A 17,595-nucleotide genomic window follows, 5' to 3' on the forward strand; every position below is an offset into this window, starting at 1 on the left:
GGGTTCGTTTCCCAAGAAACCGAAATCACACTTCCAAAACTCAAGCAAAGGGGTCACAAGCTCTTCAACGTGACTAGCTCAGCTAAATCCCAAAACCAACATCTAACTAATACACAAGATAATCATACAATTCTCTACAAGTCCAATATAACCAGCACAGCCAAAACAAATTTACATTTATCCAAAATCCTAATACAAATCTACATATTCCTATGTGCTCAACTTAATATACATCCTTGGAACGCTATTCAATCACCGCTACCCATCGTTCCCGACCGGTTTCGATCTGTAATCAAACTAAAAGATGGAAACAACAGAAGGTCAGATTAAACTGAATGAGATGTAACAATCCAAACAACAAAACACAGTAATTCAAATCATAGGTTTAAAAGCAACATCAGTTTCCTAGATCTATGTGCGCACAGGGAGTCTAGTTGAGAGGAACATCCATAGCTCTAAGGCTATGTCACTCTCGGGTGAAGCTAGTCAATATGTCAATGACAATTCGCTTCAAACAGGGAGCAGGGAACAATGTTCCTCAACTCCGTCAATGACCAGCTCGCAAGCCCAATCCATTGACCATATCATAATATCAGCATAAGCATTCACAACAACATTTGTCTCAACAATTTCCAATCTCAAAAGAGCTTTAGTAAAGTTTATTTTCAAGAATGCAGTCTGATCGGACCCTTTAAGGGACTGCTACTACTCACCAAAGACGACGCTTCAAAGTGCCGTGATCGATTCCCAGCTATCAACTAGAAAGGTTCCTCGATGACGTCGCCTCCTGAAGCATAACAAACATAACATCACAACAAAGCGTTCGATACTACAAACTAGGTTCATATAGCTCATTGCATCTCCTCCTAAGACCGTAACTTAGTTCAAGCTTCTATTCTAATATTTCTAATCATACAAGGATTGTGCACTCCAAGCTTAAACACTCTATATGTCATCAAAATATTATAATCGTGATCGAATCTAGTTTATACTCCTTTAAAGATTACTCATCCCTATATTTCTCTTTGTATTACCAATAAAACACAATATGTAAATTTAAACTCAAAATCAAGAGTATCCGAAAGAATCTACTAATTTCATCAAGAATATCCAACATTTAATCAATATAAACAACAAGCATTCTATCCCACAATCAATGGTTTTTCCAAAGTACCTCATAATTCATACAAGACCTTTAAATTATTCATAATCCTACAAACAATCAACATTTCGCATCAATTCCTTAATCTTCATAAACTCTCTTACTAATCATCCAGATTCAATATAGTAACTCCAACATCATCTATTCATTTACTCATTTATTTTGAATCGACACAAAATAATTATTTATCCTACACTCACAAGCCCACGAGAATCATCATTCATCATCAAAGATGATTTTCCTCAATTAATTTCATCACCACCAATTCAATACTAAACATCAAACATTCCAGCAATACTCCAAGAATCTAGCAATACTCAACACATTTTCCATGAATTTCCAATTTAATGACTCATCTACTAATTCATACATATTCCAAGATTAAACAACATTTAGGGTTTAACACATGAATGAAAGATTATGCAAGGGAAAGTATATGAATGAGAGCATGATTATTAAGGAAAAGCAAAAGAAAGAGATCAAGAAGGATTACATTCTGCTTGCAGCAACAAGAAACGAAACAATTTCAGGTTCAAAGTTCTCTTTTCGGCTTGAATTTGATGTTTAATCAATAGGACTAAAACTTGCTCAATCCTTCCTCAAATCGGCAGAATTCAAGGTCAAGGAAGGGAAATTTCAGATGATTCTATACCCATTGTGGTTCGAATTTAGAGGGAAAGGAGCAAGAAAGATCAATTAGCCATAATTTACACAAAACAATCAAGAATGTAGAAGTATAGATAATCTATCTTGAAAATCACGAAGGGAAGAACAAGGACTTACTGATTTTTCACGCAGGTCCTTCGAAGATCAGAGGGAAGAAGAACGGGTCATGCCCTCGCAGCCATTGACGTTTTCTTCAAAGAAATTTCGAGAAATAAGGGTTTAAAGATTTAAAGAGGAATGTCGTGAAGGGAAGGAGATCGACTATTAGTTGAAGAATTTTAGTGTAAATCCACCATTTTCAAAGGGTATGGCGGCGAGAGAGAGAAGGAGGAAGGTGATCTTGCTGGTTCATACGAAAGGGAAGGGAGGAGAAAATGGTTGCCTGGTTTTCTTGAGTTCCTCGCGTGAGAAAGAAGAAGGAAGGGTTTGAGTTTTTATTTTTATTTTTTTATATTTTTTTTAAGAAAAGGAAAAGAAAAGAAGAAGTTAAATTAAGAATATTGTATGTCATGTGTATGTAAGGTCATTCTCGCACTGATAATTCTATTAAACTTACTCGTCTTAAAATATTAATTTTCCCGAATTTTACAGCTTGGGCCCACCCCTCAAGGGCTCCCTTAATACCGATGCCATCAATATTGAAGGCAACCTCAATAATTGGATGCAGGGTACTTTGATGTCCTTTTTAGTTTGCTTTAGCTTAACAAAAAAAGCAAATTGTTGTGAGAGACAGTTTTTCCAAAAGATACATTAGATATATGGGTTAAATAGCCTAATTAATACAAATTAAAAAGAACATAAGAATATGGGCTTCTTGTTTTATGGTCGTTTCTTTGATAAACGATCTCTCACAAGAGTGAGTTAAAAGAAATTAGTTGAAGTAACAAACTTAAAAGGAGGGTGTAGTATTTGTTGTGTACAATATGTTTTTTTGTGTGAATTTGGCTAAACATTATTTATGCTCGGTTGAATGGCTTTAATTTTATCACGATGGTACTAAGTATCAATTATGAACACTTAATTACATGAGTTTGATTTATTATAAATAATAATATTGATTTTTTGTTAACATGTTTTTTAATTAGTATAATATTGAAGGGGAAATTTGGGAAGAAATATCTTCTTTATCCTTTTTCTATACTTTTTATCATTTTATCTTCTTAATGATTGATATGCAAAGCACACAAAATAAATAGGATATATAGTTGAGAAAGATTAGTGTTGGAGGGTGTAACCAATGAACTAACCTAAAGGATATGGTGAATAGCAAAGTAATAAATAAAGCATAAACAACAATGACACTAAAGATTTTAGGCTTAGGACCTGTTCTCTTCGTCTGATCTGATTGGATCTGATCTAAATTTACTAAGGTCTGATCTGATCTGATCTGATATGGTCTGATTCAGTCTGATCTGATCTGAATCTTTCTAATCTGATCTAATCTGGTATGGTCTGATCTGATCTGGTTTGTTCTGGTCTGATCTGATTTGATTTGGTTTCATTGAGTTTGTTATTAATAATAGTAGTTAAGGTATTATTATTATTATTATTATTATTATTATTATTATTATTATTATTATTATTATTATTATTATTATTATTATTATTATTATTATTTATTTTTACTATATTATTATTATTATTATTATTATTATTATTATTATTATTATTATTATTATCATTATCATTATCATTATCATTATCATTATCCAGTGGCGGACCCAGAGGGGTGCAAGGGGGGGCAGTGGACCCCCCAATCTTAAAAAATTAAATCCGTTTTTTTTTTAAAAAAAAAAAAAAAAAATTAAAAAAAATTGAAAAGAAGGTTTGGAGGCGGAACCGCGGAAGAAAGAGAAACCCAGAAACAAACCCTAAATTTCCTCATTCGGTCATTCCTGCCTTTTCCTCTTCGTCTTCGGCTCTTCGCTTCATCGGCATCGGCATCGCTCATCTTCGTCTGACGGTCTGAGCTTCGTCAATGGTGACTTGGTGAGCTTCTTGACCTTCGTCTTCGCTTAATCGCTTCGTCTTCGTCTTCGTCTGAGACTCTGAGTGTTCGACTTCGCTTAATCGCTCAATCTTCTTCCTGCTCTTCTCCTTGCTGACGAAGTACAGTCCCTCTGTTTCTCCTACTCTTCTTCCGGCTCTAACCCTCTGTTTAAGTACAGTCCCGTCACCCGTGTCCCGTCGTCTTCCCGAGTTACCATTGAAGGTAGTCAGCCAGTCAGGTACGCAGTTTCTCACTTTCTCTTAACTTAATTTTATTAATTTTGTTAATTATCTTATTCTTTTGTTGATTATTCTCTTATGAAAATTCTAAATTTGGATTGTTTTGGGTGAATTGCAACATAATTTGTTGTTTTTTCAACAAAATTATGACGTTTTTTGCAATGGCCAATGGGTAGTGTCGTAGTGAGATTATTGCTGTATTGCATTGGAATTATGACGTTTTTCAACATAATTTGTTGTTGATTATTCTCTTATGAACTGATTTTTGGTAAGTGAGATTATTGCATTGGAATTATAAAATTTGATGTGGGTTTATAAACTGATTTTTGCATTGGAATTATGAGATTATTGCATTTGGTAAGTGAGATTATTGAATTATGAGTCATATTTTTAATTTAATTAGGAAATGTCAAGTAATTCAAGTTCACCTTGTTCGAAAAAGTCAAAAGTAAAGGGAAGACAACCCGATCTTCGTGAATTATTGTTTAAAAGAATGAAATCCCAACAAACATCTAACGAAGGCAATGAATCTTCTCGTTTAAGTTCCCCTCTAAGTCCTCCTTTAAGTTCCCCTCCAAGTGAAGATGTTAATATGGAAGTAGGTGGTTCAAGTAGTTGTGATGAACCATTGGATGATGAATGGGTGTATGATATTGAACTTCTTCCTCATGACCCGGGATTGAGGAAAAACATAATGGATTATCCCCCTAATGAAAGAAATCCGGTTAGGAGAGCATATATTCTCAAAAAACCTTGCCAACCAAAAACACATGATTTCCCTCAAAGAGATATCTCCGGTAGGTTACGCCGTTTTAGTTTGAATTGGTTCAAAAAATGGGATTGGCTTGAATATAGTGTTGAAATGGATGCCGCATTTTGTTTTGTTTGTTATTTGTTCAAGAGGGATGTTGAAATTAACAAGGGGGGTGATGCATTTGTTGTCGGAGGGTTTAGAGCGTGGAGTAAACCTGATAGGCTTGAGAAGTATGTTGGAGGAATTAAAAGTGCTCATAATATTGCTTATGAGAAATATGTGAATCTAAGAGATGCAAAGAAGACATCAATTGAATTTGTATTTGATAATGCGAGTGAGGTTCAAATGAACGAATATCATATTCGTTTGAATGCATCCTTAACTTGTTTGAGATTTCTTTTGGGCCAAGGTTTGGCATTCCGGGGACATGATGAAAGTGAGGAGTCATATAGTAGAGGTAACTTTCTTGAGCTTTTGAAGTGGTTGGGGGGGAAGGTTGAGGAAATAGGAAAATATACTTTCCAAAATGCACCCAAAAATTGTCAATTAACATCTCCCAAAATTCAAAAAGACATTATCACTTGTTGTGCAAAAGAGACTACTAAGCGCATAATAGAAGAGGTTGGTGATGGTTACTTTTCTATTTTGGCCGATGAATCAAGTGATGTGTCTCAAAAAGAACAACTAGCTCTTGTTTTGCGGTTTGTTAATAGAGAAAATGGATCGGTAGTGGAACGCTTTTTAGGCATTCTACATGTGGGTGATACTACCGCTTTGTCTCTTAAAAATGCCATTATGTCCTTGCTTATGGAACATTCATTGAGTCCTTCCATGATAAGAGGTCAAGGGTATGATGGGGCAAGTAACATGAGGGGTGAAATCAATGGCCTCAAGACTTTGATTATGAATGATACTCCAAGAGCCTATTACATTCATTGTTTTGCTCATCAACTTCAACTAACTCTAGTTGCGGTTGCTAAAAAGAATGTTAATTGTACTTGGCTTTTTGACGTACTTGCAAACTTGTTAAATGTGGTGGGAGCTTCTTGTAAGAGAAGAGACCTTATTCGAAAAAACCAAGCTCAAGTAGTGGCTCAAGCTTTGGAAGTGGGGGAAATTGAAAGTGGATCGGGTTTGAATCAAGAACGTGGTTTGAGTAGGCCGGGAGATACACGTTGGGGATCTCATTACAAGTGTCTAATAAGTATCATCAACTTGTTTCCTTCAATTGTTAAAGTGCTTGAGGAGATTGGAGAAAATGGCTCTCCGGATGATAAGCTCAAAGCTCAAGTTGTTTTAGGATCTTTGGAGTCCTTTGATTTTATTTTTATGGCTCATTTCATGTTGACTATTTTTGGCTACACTAATGATTTATGTGTTGCTTTACAAAGAAAGGAACAAGATATTGTGAATGCCATTAGCCTTGTTAAAAGTACAACGAATGTGTTGCAAAAGATGAGGGATCAAGGATGGGATAGTCTCTTAGACAAAGTCATTTTATTTTGTACTAAACACGAGATTGATGTTCCATCTATGGATGCTCAATATGTACCTCAAGGAAGATCAAGACGTTTTGCTAAACAAGCAACAAATCTACATCATTTTCGCGTTGACATTTTTTTGGAAGTAATTGATTTGCATCTTCAAGAGATTGATAACCGTTTTAATGAGAAGAACATGGAGTTACTTACATGCATGGCTTCCCTGAGTCCTAGAGGTAACTTTTCATCTTTTGATAAAGAGAGGATACTTAAACTTGCTTCTTTATATCCCGAAGAGTTTTCATGTTTTGATTTAACGGCTCTTGATCTTCAACTTGATGTCTTCTTGGATTCTATGCAAAATGATGAAAGATTTCATGATTTGCAAGATATCAATTCTCTTTCCATGATGCTTGTTAAAACAAGGAGACATGAGACTTTTCCTCTTATACATTTGCTAATCAAGTTGATGTTGATTCTTCCTGTTGCTACGGCAAGTGTAGAAAGAGTGTTTTCCCCAATGACGTTTGTCAAAAATAAGTTGAGAAATAGCATGGGTGATCAACTAGTGAATGATTGTTTGGTTACTTACATTGAGAAGGAAGTGTTTCTACAAGTTTCTGATGAAAAGATTATTGATCGCTTTAAAAATATGAAAACTCGAAGGATGAATTTGTAATTTTTATTTGAACGCTTGTATTTTTTTTTTTTTAATATTTTGGATTGTAAAACTTTTAACATCGGATTTGATATTGTAAATTGTAATTTTCTATTTTTCTTGTATTTTTCTATTTTTCTTTAAAAAAAAAATTATTCGGACGACGATCAAATTATTCGAACGACGTGACGTTCGGATTTTGCCCCCCCAAATTGAAATTCCTGGGTCCGCCACTGTCATTATCATTATCATTATCATTATCATTATCATTATCATTATTATTATTATTATTATTATGTCTTATTATGTCTTATTATTAATATTACATACTACATAGTTTCTCCATCTAATAATAATATACATTACATTCTACAAATTAAACATCAAAAACTACGATGTTTCTGCTTCTCTTTGAATTGATGCCCAAATATCGTTGGCTATATTTAGTTGGATTCTATCCATTTTATTCTTGCGCTCTGTGTTAAACATGCTGGTATCACTTCTTGGTTCAATGTTAACCCAACTTGATATTTGGATACCTAATTGATGTAGGCGAATAAAATTATGAAGCGTAAATGTTGACACCATAATAGCCAACTGATATTTGATCTCCATACTAGGCATATTTTTCAATATCTTCCATTGATTTTTTAGCATTCCAAAGCATCTCTCAATTGTCGTACGCAAGGACGAGTGTCTGTAATTAAAATCTTCAAGCATCCCTGTAGGAGGTGGACCAACACGAAACTGAGGCATATGATATCTAATATCATCATGTTTTATTGGACTGAGGTATCCAAGAGTGTTAGGATATCCGAAATCGACCAAATAGTATTTTCCTAAATTTATAACAATAGTTAGACATTTATATTTAAACATGGATTATATGAATATGAAATTGTTGTGTAATACCTGGAGGTGGATGTGGAAACATAAATTTTGGTTCAAACAAACTATGACTCCATATTGACAAATGTGAAAAGTCTATCAAACGAACATGAAGCCAAAACATTCCATGTTTTATTCCCTTTGCGTCCTCTGAAAGGTAAACCATTTTCATCTGATATAGTTGCTTCAATAAGGGTCCCGTCAAAGGCTCCAACACAATGCTAAATAATAATATTAATGTATTAGAATGATTATAAGAATAAAAATTTATAGCCACTAGTACGCAATGAAGGTACCTCAAAAAATGGCCAATATTTTGAGTCGTTTGCTATTTTATCTGGAACACCATTCAAGTCTTGGAAAGGTTTAATAATCTCCGTGGATAACATAATCAGTGCTTGTATAATAAAAAATCTACAAATAAATACACACACACACACATATATATATATATATATATATATATATATATATATATATATATATATATATACACACACACACACACACACACATATATATATATATACACACACACACACACATATCATAAAAACTTACAATATTTTGTTGTATTCTTGTGAACTAATTTCTTTATTTCTTTCTCTTGATCCACCGGTGAAGAGCTTGGAATTACAGGAAATGTATATTTACTTGATACATGTTTATGTAGTTATATAAAATGTTAGGTAATAGAAATGAGAAAAGGTGAAGTATTAACTGATGGCTCTTTAATACAATAGGAAAATATTAGATACATCATTAATTGCTAGAAGCTAATAGAAATAAGAAAAGGTAGTTGTAAGTCAACGTACAATGACATCAATGTTTATACTCCTGGTTCTTAAACAATGACATGATACAAGTAATTAATTTAATGTAATATGTGTCTAATTATACTCCTGGTGGACCTCTTTCTTAACCTCATTAATGTATATGTGTCGATCATTAATAATAATAATAATAATAATAATAATAATAATAATGGTATGGTTTGATCTCATCTGATCTGATCTGGTCTGATCTGGTCTGGTCTGATCTGATCTGGTCTGGTCTGATCTGAAACTTTCTGATCTGATCTGAATAGTTCTGATCTGATCTGATCTGATCTGAATAGTTCTGATCTGATCTGATCTGGTCTGGTCTGATCTGATCTGATCTGATTCCAATAAAAATAAGTAATAAGTCAAAAAAATAAATTGAAGGGAACACCTTCTTAGTTGTATTCAATGATTTATTTAATTATCTTAACTATAAAAATTATAATGGAGATTTGATCCGGGAAGAGAGACCATTTAGGGTAATAAAGAGGCTAAGCAAAGCAAGGTAATTGCATCGTAATTCGTACACCATATGTACATTCTACGGTTATCACATCCTTTATACGGGTACCTTATCTCAGATTCTAAATTATTTTTCTTTGCAATTGTATAAATTTTTCAACCCCTTCCAAATATTAAAATTATATACTCCATTTGAATTTTGCTTATACATTCAAACGCTATAATTAAATAAATTCATTTTGCAGAAATAATACGTAATTATTAAAAAAAAATATCCCGCAAAATGATAATAACATACCTGATTTATTTGTATTTTGATGCTTTAGTCGGAATTTCAGTTGATAGTAGTCCAAAATAACAAACAAAATTAAGATGTGAAAGAATAGGAGAACGAGAGAAACAAGAATTATTTATAGTTCTTTTTTCGTTTCTTTTAGAATGTATAAAAATCTATTTTATTGCCCTTTGATTTGTTTATCCATTTTTTGTATTTCAAGTATTTCACGTGAGCGTTTGGTGTCATGGTTTTAATTCTATGGTTAAATGTGATTTATTGATAAAAAAATTTGTGTTTTAAGGTTGATATCCATTTTGTATTATAATTTTTTTTATTGAATTTAGTTCTATATAAAAATTATTTTGGATTGAAATACTTAATGGTCGAAAGTTATATTAAACAACCATTTGAAAAAGAATATATAAAATTAATATAAAAAAGATATGCATGAATGACTGATATGATGTACAATGATTATAATTTCATTTATTTAGATTGTTATTTGACCTAATTCATTAATTTTTTTTAGGGAATTAATTATTATTAAGGAAAATTCCATATAGCAATTGATATAGGTTGGCTATGTTTTGAACAAGGACCAAACTATATGCACACGTATGTTTTGAGGTTTCGAAATTCAGCAATTAAGGCTGAAAGTTTAGGTTGTATTGTAAAATGTTTTTTTTTTTGTGATTTTTGTGGGTTTTGTAATAAGAAGAATTAAGAAAATATATGTTGAATTGAACAACTTGAAAATGGCTGATCCAAGGATTAATTTGATACAGATTCACCACAAATTAAAACCAAGGGCTCCTAAGAACACATTCAAACTTTTAAGCCAAAAGAATGAAAAGCATAGGAACTTCAACTTACTAAAATCAAACCAAGTTAAAGTAAATTGCAAAGAGAGAACAAAGGAATTTTCTCAAAGGTTGTTTTGTATTCAGAATGTAAAAATCAGGTTGTGTATTACAAGAGTTCATACATCCTATTTATACTAAAGCATTCAGCAATGAGTACAAACTTTGAAAATGAAAGTACAACCAAAATGGCAATAAAATGCAACAGCTAGTAAAAGAACAAGGAGATTTTTGCTGATTTTTTTTTTGTTGTCTCTAACAGCTAGTTTTGTTGTCTCTAACAGCTAGTTTTTCTTTGGGATTTGCAAATCAGCTCTTCTATCTTCTTGGGATCACCTGTGGCTGATTTGTAAGAGATATTATCATAAAAATCCCACTCAATCTTCAAAACATATGGCTGTTGTAAATCAGCTGGTTTTGAAGAATGCAACGGCTCAATTTGGAATCTGATTGCTTGTTTTGATCCATGCGTTTTAATTTTGTAAAGGACGTCCCATGAGCAAAATAAATATTAGACTCAATAAAATAAAAATTACAACTCGACTAACTAAACTGTCTAAACATGAGACATGATTAAGCTTGATCCTAAACCTGGCTTAATCATCTCTAAAACTTTGTTTCATTATAAAAATGAAAAAAACAAAATAAAAATTAAAGAAGAAGATTTAGTTCATGATTACAAAATTAAAAGACTTAACATTTGAACCTTGAATTTGAGTATCTTCCATATGATGAATCATGGTATTGATCCAGATTAGCTCATGAGAACTAGATGTAGGTGATCCTACATCAGCAATCCTGAAATTTCGGCTTTCCTACGTAATAGACCAACATTTTATAATTTATGTGGTGACCTTAAACTTTCATCTTTTCCACGTGGTGAATAAATGAGAAATTTTTTTTCTTAACTTTACGCTATTTTTATCAAACGTAATAACATTTTTCCAAAAAACAAACATCGTGATCATTCTATTGACCACATATTTCAAAATCCGGACAAAATAATTATTTAATTTAACCAAAAACTTTAACACCAACAAAAATTTTGTTTTCCTCGTCCCCCCTTTCCGCTCTCGCTCATTCGTGAAAGACTGAAGATCTCCTTTCTGCAATGTCATCCGAGTCGATTTCACCACTCGTTCACACCATCACCGTTCAGGATCAACCCGTTGAAATCCTTACTGCACCCGGTATCACCCCTTCCGAGTTCAAGTGAGTTCGCCCTCTTTCCCCTCCTCAAACTCGCTTCAATAATCTTATACTGCATATTTTTTAAATAATTGAAAATATGGAAAATTGTATACAGGAATGCGATTGAATCATCTTTGTTTCAGCAATGGTTGAAAAACTTGCAGGGTCAAAATGGCGCTCTCAATGATGGTATTATGTCTTTGAACAAAGTCCTTATACAGGTTATACTTCATTTTCCAGCTTTTTTAATTTGAAATCCCTATAAATTTATGGATCATTCTGATATTATTTTGATAAGTATTTTGTTGGAATCAAATTGTGTAATTATAATGATATATTGTTGACAAAGGAAAAACCTTCACATTATTAGCGTGATGCTCCAACCAACTAAAATGATAGGCCTACTTTCGTTCAAAAGGGAAACCTACCCACAAAAGGAAAGCGTTTTCTCAAACACATAGAAATGCTCTTCCATACCATCTTGTACTTGTAATCTAAGCAAGACCAAACTTGTTCGCTACACATCAATTCAATTTTAATCGAACCGAGCCCATTGAACTATGAATTCAATTTACAACTTCAACAAATTTTACCCAGTGAACAATATCGGATGCATAAATTTCTGATCATACAAGTTGGAATTGCCTGAGCCACCCCATAAATCAACACTTCTTCCTGAGTTTTGACATAGGCTTTTCTTCCCAACCTTCACTTTTTTCAAATTCTATCCTTTCAACGAGTGAATATAGATTGTTTTCAATATCTCACTTATATTTGGCAACTCAAGGTACTTTTCGTGTCCATCCACTTCTCTAACACCCAATGCACCAAAAAATTTTCTCATCCTGGATAGAACTCGTTCGCTAGAAAACACCTTGAACTTGCCCAAGTTGATTCACCTTGAGAAGATAACATTAGTAGGCAGAAGTTACAAAATTTTAAAATATAAATGAATAAATATAACTCAACTAAAATCAAATAATTACAAATCAAATTAATGTAGACAAATTTTTCCTTCAGTTCAGCTATTTCCTACTGCATTCGCATATAAGCTTTTAGGATATTCGAGAAAGTAGTCATAACTATTTCCTAAAATAGTAATGGATATGCGTTAATCTTCCTTAGACGCCTTTCAATTGAATGAGGGAGTGAGGAAGAATACTTCTATTATTAATGTTGTCTTGGTAATTTAGTGCTGAATCAAATTTATGACAGCATTGGATTACAGGGTAATTACTTTTTCTTTAGGATCAAAAACTGATAGCGGTCCGCCCTATTTGGCTACCAAGGGGAGGGGTAATGGTTGATGCTATTCAATTATTAGATCCACTAACTATAATTTTTGGCTGACATATTATCAGGGAGTGGATTATTTTGGAAAGCGTATTGGTTTTCTCAAGTTTAAAGCTGAAATTATTGATAAGGAAACAGGAAAACAGGTATCACCTAATAATTTCTGATTTGTTTTAGCAACAATTTAGTGCACCTTTGACAGTTATATGCTTATAGAGCTATATTTTTATAGGATTTACAACACTAAGAATTCTGTTTGATGCTCATTTACCAATTACAGCATCAAATATGAGTTTCGAACTTTTGCTAAAGGCATGTGTTTACTTGTTGAATTGGCATAGGTTCCAGGTATTGTCTTTGCACGAGGACCAGCTGTAGCCGTCCTTATCCTTTTGGAGTGTGAGGATGAGACTTATGCCGTTCTCACTGAACAGGTATCTTTCTTCCTTGTAATCCAAGATACCGGAACTTTATTTACTGATACATGGTTATGATTATGAATGTCTTGATTCTTATTTTAGAAACAATGATCCAGATGAAAGATGCCATGCTTCAAGTCTATCAACTCCTAGTTGATGTTGAGCATTAAACTCTCAAATGCTGTAAAATTCTCAACTCTAATGGATATTCTGTTGGTGCAAGGTTAGGGTTCCAGTTGGGCGTTTTGTTTTGGAATTGCCGGCTGGGATGTTGGATGATGAAGAGGGTGATTTCATCGGTACCGCAGTTCGTGAGGTCTCTTGTTTGCCTTTATCCCCCCTCCCTTCCCCTCTCCTCTTTCAGTTTGGTATTTTTGTTTTGTTTTCTATTCATTTGTGTTTATGTGTCTAATGGGATTCTTTATCTCCTATTTTTTGAAAGCTCTGTTCTTGTTGTGCATCGTGTAGAACTGATGTCACTGTGTTTATTCTGGGCAATCTTTATATGTTATCTCCTCATTGGGAAGTTAAGGATTTATCCTTTTCAACTCTTTTTCTGTCTAGCCTTGTTTATTTTTAGAAAGTTCAATCTAGTAAAATTTAGTCTTAATTAGTACTTAAAATGTTGTACTTAAGCTCAGTTTCTAGTTCATTTCAGCACTTAAATTCAGTGTAGCACTGATAATTTTGCTATAATAAAGTTCAGCTCTGTAGTATAAGTTCTGTGGAGTCCAGTTGAGTCAAAGACAACACGCCTTAAATTGTTTAAATATTGTTTATGTTACTATATTTGTTATTTTATGCTTACATTCCAAAATTAGACTCGCGAGGACTCCTAAATATGGATGTCTCATAGTATTATATGATCATGATGCGTACGACAGGTTGAAGAGGAAACTGGTATACACTTGAATAAAGAGGATACAATTGAGCTAACAGCCTTTCTAGAACCATCAACTGGGAGAAAAGTTTTTCCATCAGCGGTTAGTTGATTCCTAATCCTTTCATCTATCCTTTTTTGTATAATGTGACCTTGCCTCTAAGATCTAAATCGTTGTCATTATGTTTTTCTATGTTAGGGAGGTTGCGATGAGGAAATAGCTGTCTTTTTGTATCAAACACGGGTGAGTAAAGAGATCATACAGCAGCTTCAAGGTAAGAGAACCGGTCTGCAAGAGCACGGTGAGCTGATTAAAGTGCATGTAGTCCCATATAAACAACTTTGGCGCGCCACAGCTGATAGCCAAGTTCTTATGGCCATTGCCCTCTATGAAATGGCCAAAAGAGATGGACTGTTACCAAAATCTTGATTGTTTACCTATGCATCTAAAGATTAGTATCAAAAGCTTTTTAGTTGAGTATTTTTAGGAGACATGTGCATATTTGGTATTGAAGCTACTGAAGAAATTCAAAGGGAATCCATCCATTTAAGTTAAAACTCATCCATTCCATATACATGTTTGGGATCATTGCTACATGGATTCGTCTGAAGCTTAATGGCGGGGTGTCACCCGAGAATATGGATATGGAGGAGAACTTTGGTATTAACTTGCAGAATGCTCAGCGTCTTCGTGCTATTCCAATACATGCCTGATTATGAGCTTATCAAAATGTAAGATATTACTCATTTGTCCTCTTTGATTTGCATCAAAGAGAAGGATGATAATTTTTTTTTAAAGTAATAATAAATGAAAAGAGAATGAATTGTGTGGATGAAATTAAAAGAAATTTAAAATGTGTGGATGATATTAAAAGAAAGTGACCATTATTCAAAATTAGAAATGATGCAAATCAAGTGGGACAGACCAAAATGAAAAATGTTGCATCATTTTGAATTACAATGTAAGAGTTTCTTTATCTAAATGATGCAATATGAGTATGCTAGAAGAACACTCACTAAACTATTTTTCCCTGAATGTAATAGGGAGGAGAATGTTGTTGTCTTGTACTGTCTTGGTTCTTCTTTGCCGTCTTAGCTAAGGTGGTATACTGGTATGTGTATAGAGTATATGTTCACACTTCACATATGGTCAATAATTAAATTCAAATTCATAGACTTTTCAAGTTTGTCAATAACTAAACTCATAATTTTGTTTGCCGTCATAGAGAATGCTACATTTTATACAGACCATAAAACTAATTTTGATTTGATGGTTTGGAAACTTGGCGAATATATTATATATTTGAAAAAAGCAAGGAGCCGCAATTGCACAATTGAAAAGCAAAACACACCAAGTAGAAAAGTGAAAAATCCTAATATCAATATGATATGAGACTATAAGACCACACCCAAAACAATTAAGAGGCAATATTATTGATTGCAGAGGTTGATTACAAAGATAATTCTAACTCTAACCATGGTGTTGTGCGACAACGAAAGTAAAGATCGAAAACAACAAAAAAATAATACAGATTCAAACAAACAATAAGAAAATCACACCAAGATTTAACCGTGGTTCACTATTAATGTGATAGCTATATCTACCGGTATAGAGAATAAATAATTTCATTATAAAATCCTAGTATTAATGTGGTATTAGACTATAAAATCGCACTCAAAAACAATTAAGGGGCAATATGATTGATAGAAGAGGTTGTTGATTACAAAGATAATCCTAAGCCTAACTATGGAGTGCTAGCACAGGGATGCGCTTGATCATCGAGTCGACAGCTAGCAGCTCCAACACTTTGTCCAATTGTCTCAATTCGATAGCTTGTGATATATTGCACTTGTTGATCCATCCTTTTGTAGCCATTACACATCAATACTCTCCATCATAAAATGTTAGAACATGGAAACTAGAATATTTAGAATATTTGTAATTAGGAAAACTTACCTATTGTGTAATTTCTTATTTTAAGTAACCCTAGGTAGCTTGATGTATATATACATTATTCATGATTATTGTAAAGTAGAGTGGAGATTAAAAACCCTAGAAACTGTGTTTTTACTTGAAATCATGGTATCAGAGCAGCAACGATTTTGAATCATTTTTGCAGCTTCATCATATACCTTAAACTTACCTGTGACAGAAAATCAAGAAATCAAAAATGGAGAATGAATCCAAAACCATCATAGCACCAGATCAACCTGTAACAATGGGACAGTTATTGCAACTGTTTCAACAGTTAAACCCCAACAAACAGCCCACTAAACCTATAACCAACACCCAAACCCCCATAATATTCGAAAAATTGACAAACTAGAACTATACCAAATGGTCTAGGCTAATGCACTTAGCCATTAGTGGTCGTGGATGGCTCAAACACATCATTGCTGATCCACCAACCAAAAACGATCCAAAGTATAACCAATGGACTCGATATGACTTGATTGTCATTTCGTGGATACTGGAGAACATAGACACTGACTTGGTTAATCAATTTCTTGATTTTCCAACAGCCAAGACCTTATGGTCAGGGATTGAGACGATGTACAATAGCGGGAAAGATGGCCTACAGATCTTTGATCTTACGGTCAAAACAAACAAATCCAGCAAAGGAACGACCCCATTGAAACCTACTACAGCAAATTAATCACGATGTGGAAGGAAATAGACAGGAGACAACCAAACCCTATGAAAGATCCGAATGATATCATCATTTACCACCAAATTACACAACACAATAGGTTGTATCAATTTTTAGCAGGGATTGATGAATCCTTTGACAAAGATAGAAGAGACTTACTTCTTCAAGATCCTCTTCCCATAGTAGAGGAAGCTTATGCAAGCATCTAGCGAGAAGTAATGAGGCGAGACATCATGAAGAAGGAGCCCTCATCAGAGATCGAATCATCGGGCATGGGAGGAGGTTTTTTCGTCAAAGGAAAACCACACCAGAGAAAGGATGACAAAATTGACCTTCGATGCACTCACTGTGGTAGTACAAGACACACTAAGAATGAATGCTTCAAACTAGTGGACTATCTATAGTGGTGGCCGGACACGAAGAAAAAGGGGACCAAAGAATCTCAAAAAATTTTGGACATAATAACGAGCAGAGCAGCCATAGTGCTGAGCAAAAATGGAGATCTCATCAGTGAAGAAGAAAGGGAAGAAGGAGTAGCCCTAAACAGTACAATAGGTAACAAAGAAAGAGAGAGAGAGAGAAATTATCTCCCATAAGCGGCGCATCAAAGGAGAAAGGGGGATTAGGGTTCTGTGGGAACCCATAGCATTTGGGATGGCATATTTTAAATAAAGGAGAAAGAGGGGGGGGGGGGGGGGGGGGGGTCACGTGTCCCTTAAAAAGGGTGACTTTTCTCCTCCTTGTGCTACTACTTTATCTATTTTCAGAGGTGGTTGGATCTTCTACTGTGGGGCCACAGACACCATGTCTTATGACCCTAATGACTTTGTGACTCATGATAAACCGATGAAAAATATTATTAAAACTGCTAGTGGGGAGGAAATTAAAGTGGAAGGAGTCAGG

General features: G+C 33.9%; 3 protein-coding genes across 3 annotated transcripts; 2 read left to right on the forward strand and 1 right to left on the reverse strand.

Moving 5' to 3' along the window:
* The first annotated feature begins 4,463 nt into the window (after positions 1-4,463).
* LOC130799232 (uncharacterized) lies at positions 4,464-6,948 on the forward strand. Its single transcript, XM_057662337.1, has 4 exons — positions 4,464-4,781; positions 4,959-6,101; positions 6,267-6,817; positions 6,894-6,948. The coding sequence occupies exons 1-4, from the start codon at positions 4,464-4,466 to the stop codon at positions 6,946-6,948; spliced, it is 2,067 nt and encodes a 688-aa protein (XP_057518320.1).
* A 174-nt stretch (positions 6,949-7,122) lies between these two features.
* LOC130799233 (uncharacterized) lies at positions 7,123-8,227 on the reverse strand. The gene is made up of 4 exons (XM_057662338.1): positions 8,135-8,227; positions 7,863-8,022; positions 7,345-7,789; positions 7,123-7,183 (listed from the first exon to the last, which is right to left on the reverse strand). Exons 1-4 carry the CDS (start codon positions 8,225-8,227, stop codon positions 7,123-7,125), a joined length of 759 nt encoding a protein of 252 aa, XP_057518321.1.
* Positions 8,228-11,295: 3,068 nt separating this feature from the next.
* LOC130800508 (nudix hydrolase 14, chloroplastic-like) lies at positions 11,296-14,889 on the forward strand. The gene is made up of 7 exons (XM_057664090.1): positions 11,296-11,470; positions 11,565-11,670; positions 12,811-12,888; positions 13,084-13,176; positions 13,385-13,477; positions 14,046-14,144; positions 14,241-14,889. Exons 1-7 carry the CDS (start codon positions 11,370-11,372, stop codon positions 14,469-14,471), a joined length of 801 nt encoding a protein of 266 aa, XP_057520073.1. The 5' UTR covers positions 11,296-11,369; the 3' UTR covers positions 14,472-14,889.
* Positions 14,890-17,595: the final 2,706 nt, after the last annotated feature.

This window comes from Amaranthus tricolor, chromosome 14, assembly GCF_026212465.1.
Source record: "Amaranthus tricolor cultivar Red isolate AtriRed21 chromosome 14, ASM2621246v1, whole genome shotgun sequence".
NCBI classification, from domain to species: domain Eukaryota; kingdom Viridiplantae; phylum Streptophyta; class Magnoliopsida; order Caryophyllales; family Amaranthaceae; genus Amaranthus; species Amaranthus tricolor.

Excerpts from the sequence above, each read along its gene's own strand:
- LOC130799232 (XM_057662337.1), top strand. The coding sequence starts at position 4,464 with ATGTCAAGTAATTCAAGTTCACCTTGTTCGAAAAAGTCAAAAGTAAAG. Across the intron at positions 6,102-6,266 it reads ATGATAAGCTCAAAGCTCAA|ATGAGGGATCAAGGATGGGA; the intron begins GTTGTTTTAGGA and ends GTGTTGCAAAAG. Across the intron at positions 6,818-6,893 it reads AGAGTGTTTTCCCCAATGAC|GAAGTGTTTCTACAAGTTTC; the intron begins GTTTGTCAAAAA and ends TACATTGAGAAG.
- LOC130799233 (XM_057662338.1), bottom strand. The coding sequence starts at position 8,227 with ATGTTATCCACGGAGATTATTAAACCTTTCCAAGACTTGAATGGTGTT. Across the intron at positions 7,790-7,862 it reads GTTTCCACATCCACCTCCAG|GAAAATACTATTTGGTCGAT; the intron begins GTATTACACAAC and ends TTATAAATTTAG. Across the intron at positions 7,184-7,344 it reads CAAAGAGAAGCAGAAACATC|TGGCGGACCCAGGAATTTCA; the intron begins GTAGTTTTTGAT and ends TGATAATGACAG.
- LOC130800508 (XM_057664090.1), top strand. The coding sequence starts at position 11,370 with ATGTCATCCGAGTCGATTTCACCACTCGTTCACACCATCACCGTTCAG. Across the intron at positions 11,671-12,810 it reads TGAACAAAGTCCTTATACAG|GGAGTGGATTATTTTGGAAA; the intron begins GTTATACTTCAT and ends ACATATTATCAG. Across the intron at positions 14,145-14,240 it reads GAAAAGTTTTTCCATCAGCG|GGAGGTTGCGATGAGGAAAT; the intron begins GTTAGTTGATTC and ends TTTCTATGTTAG.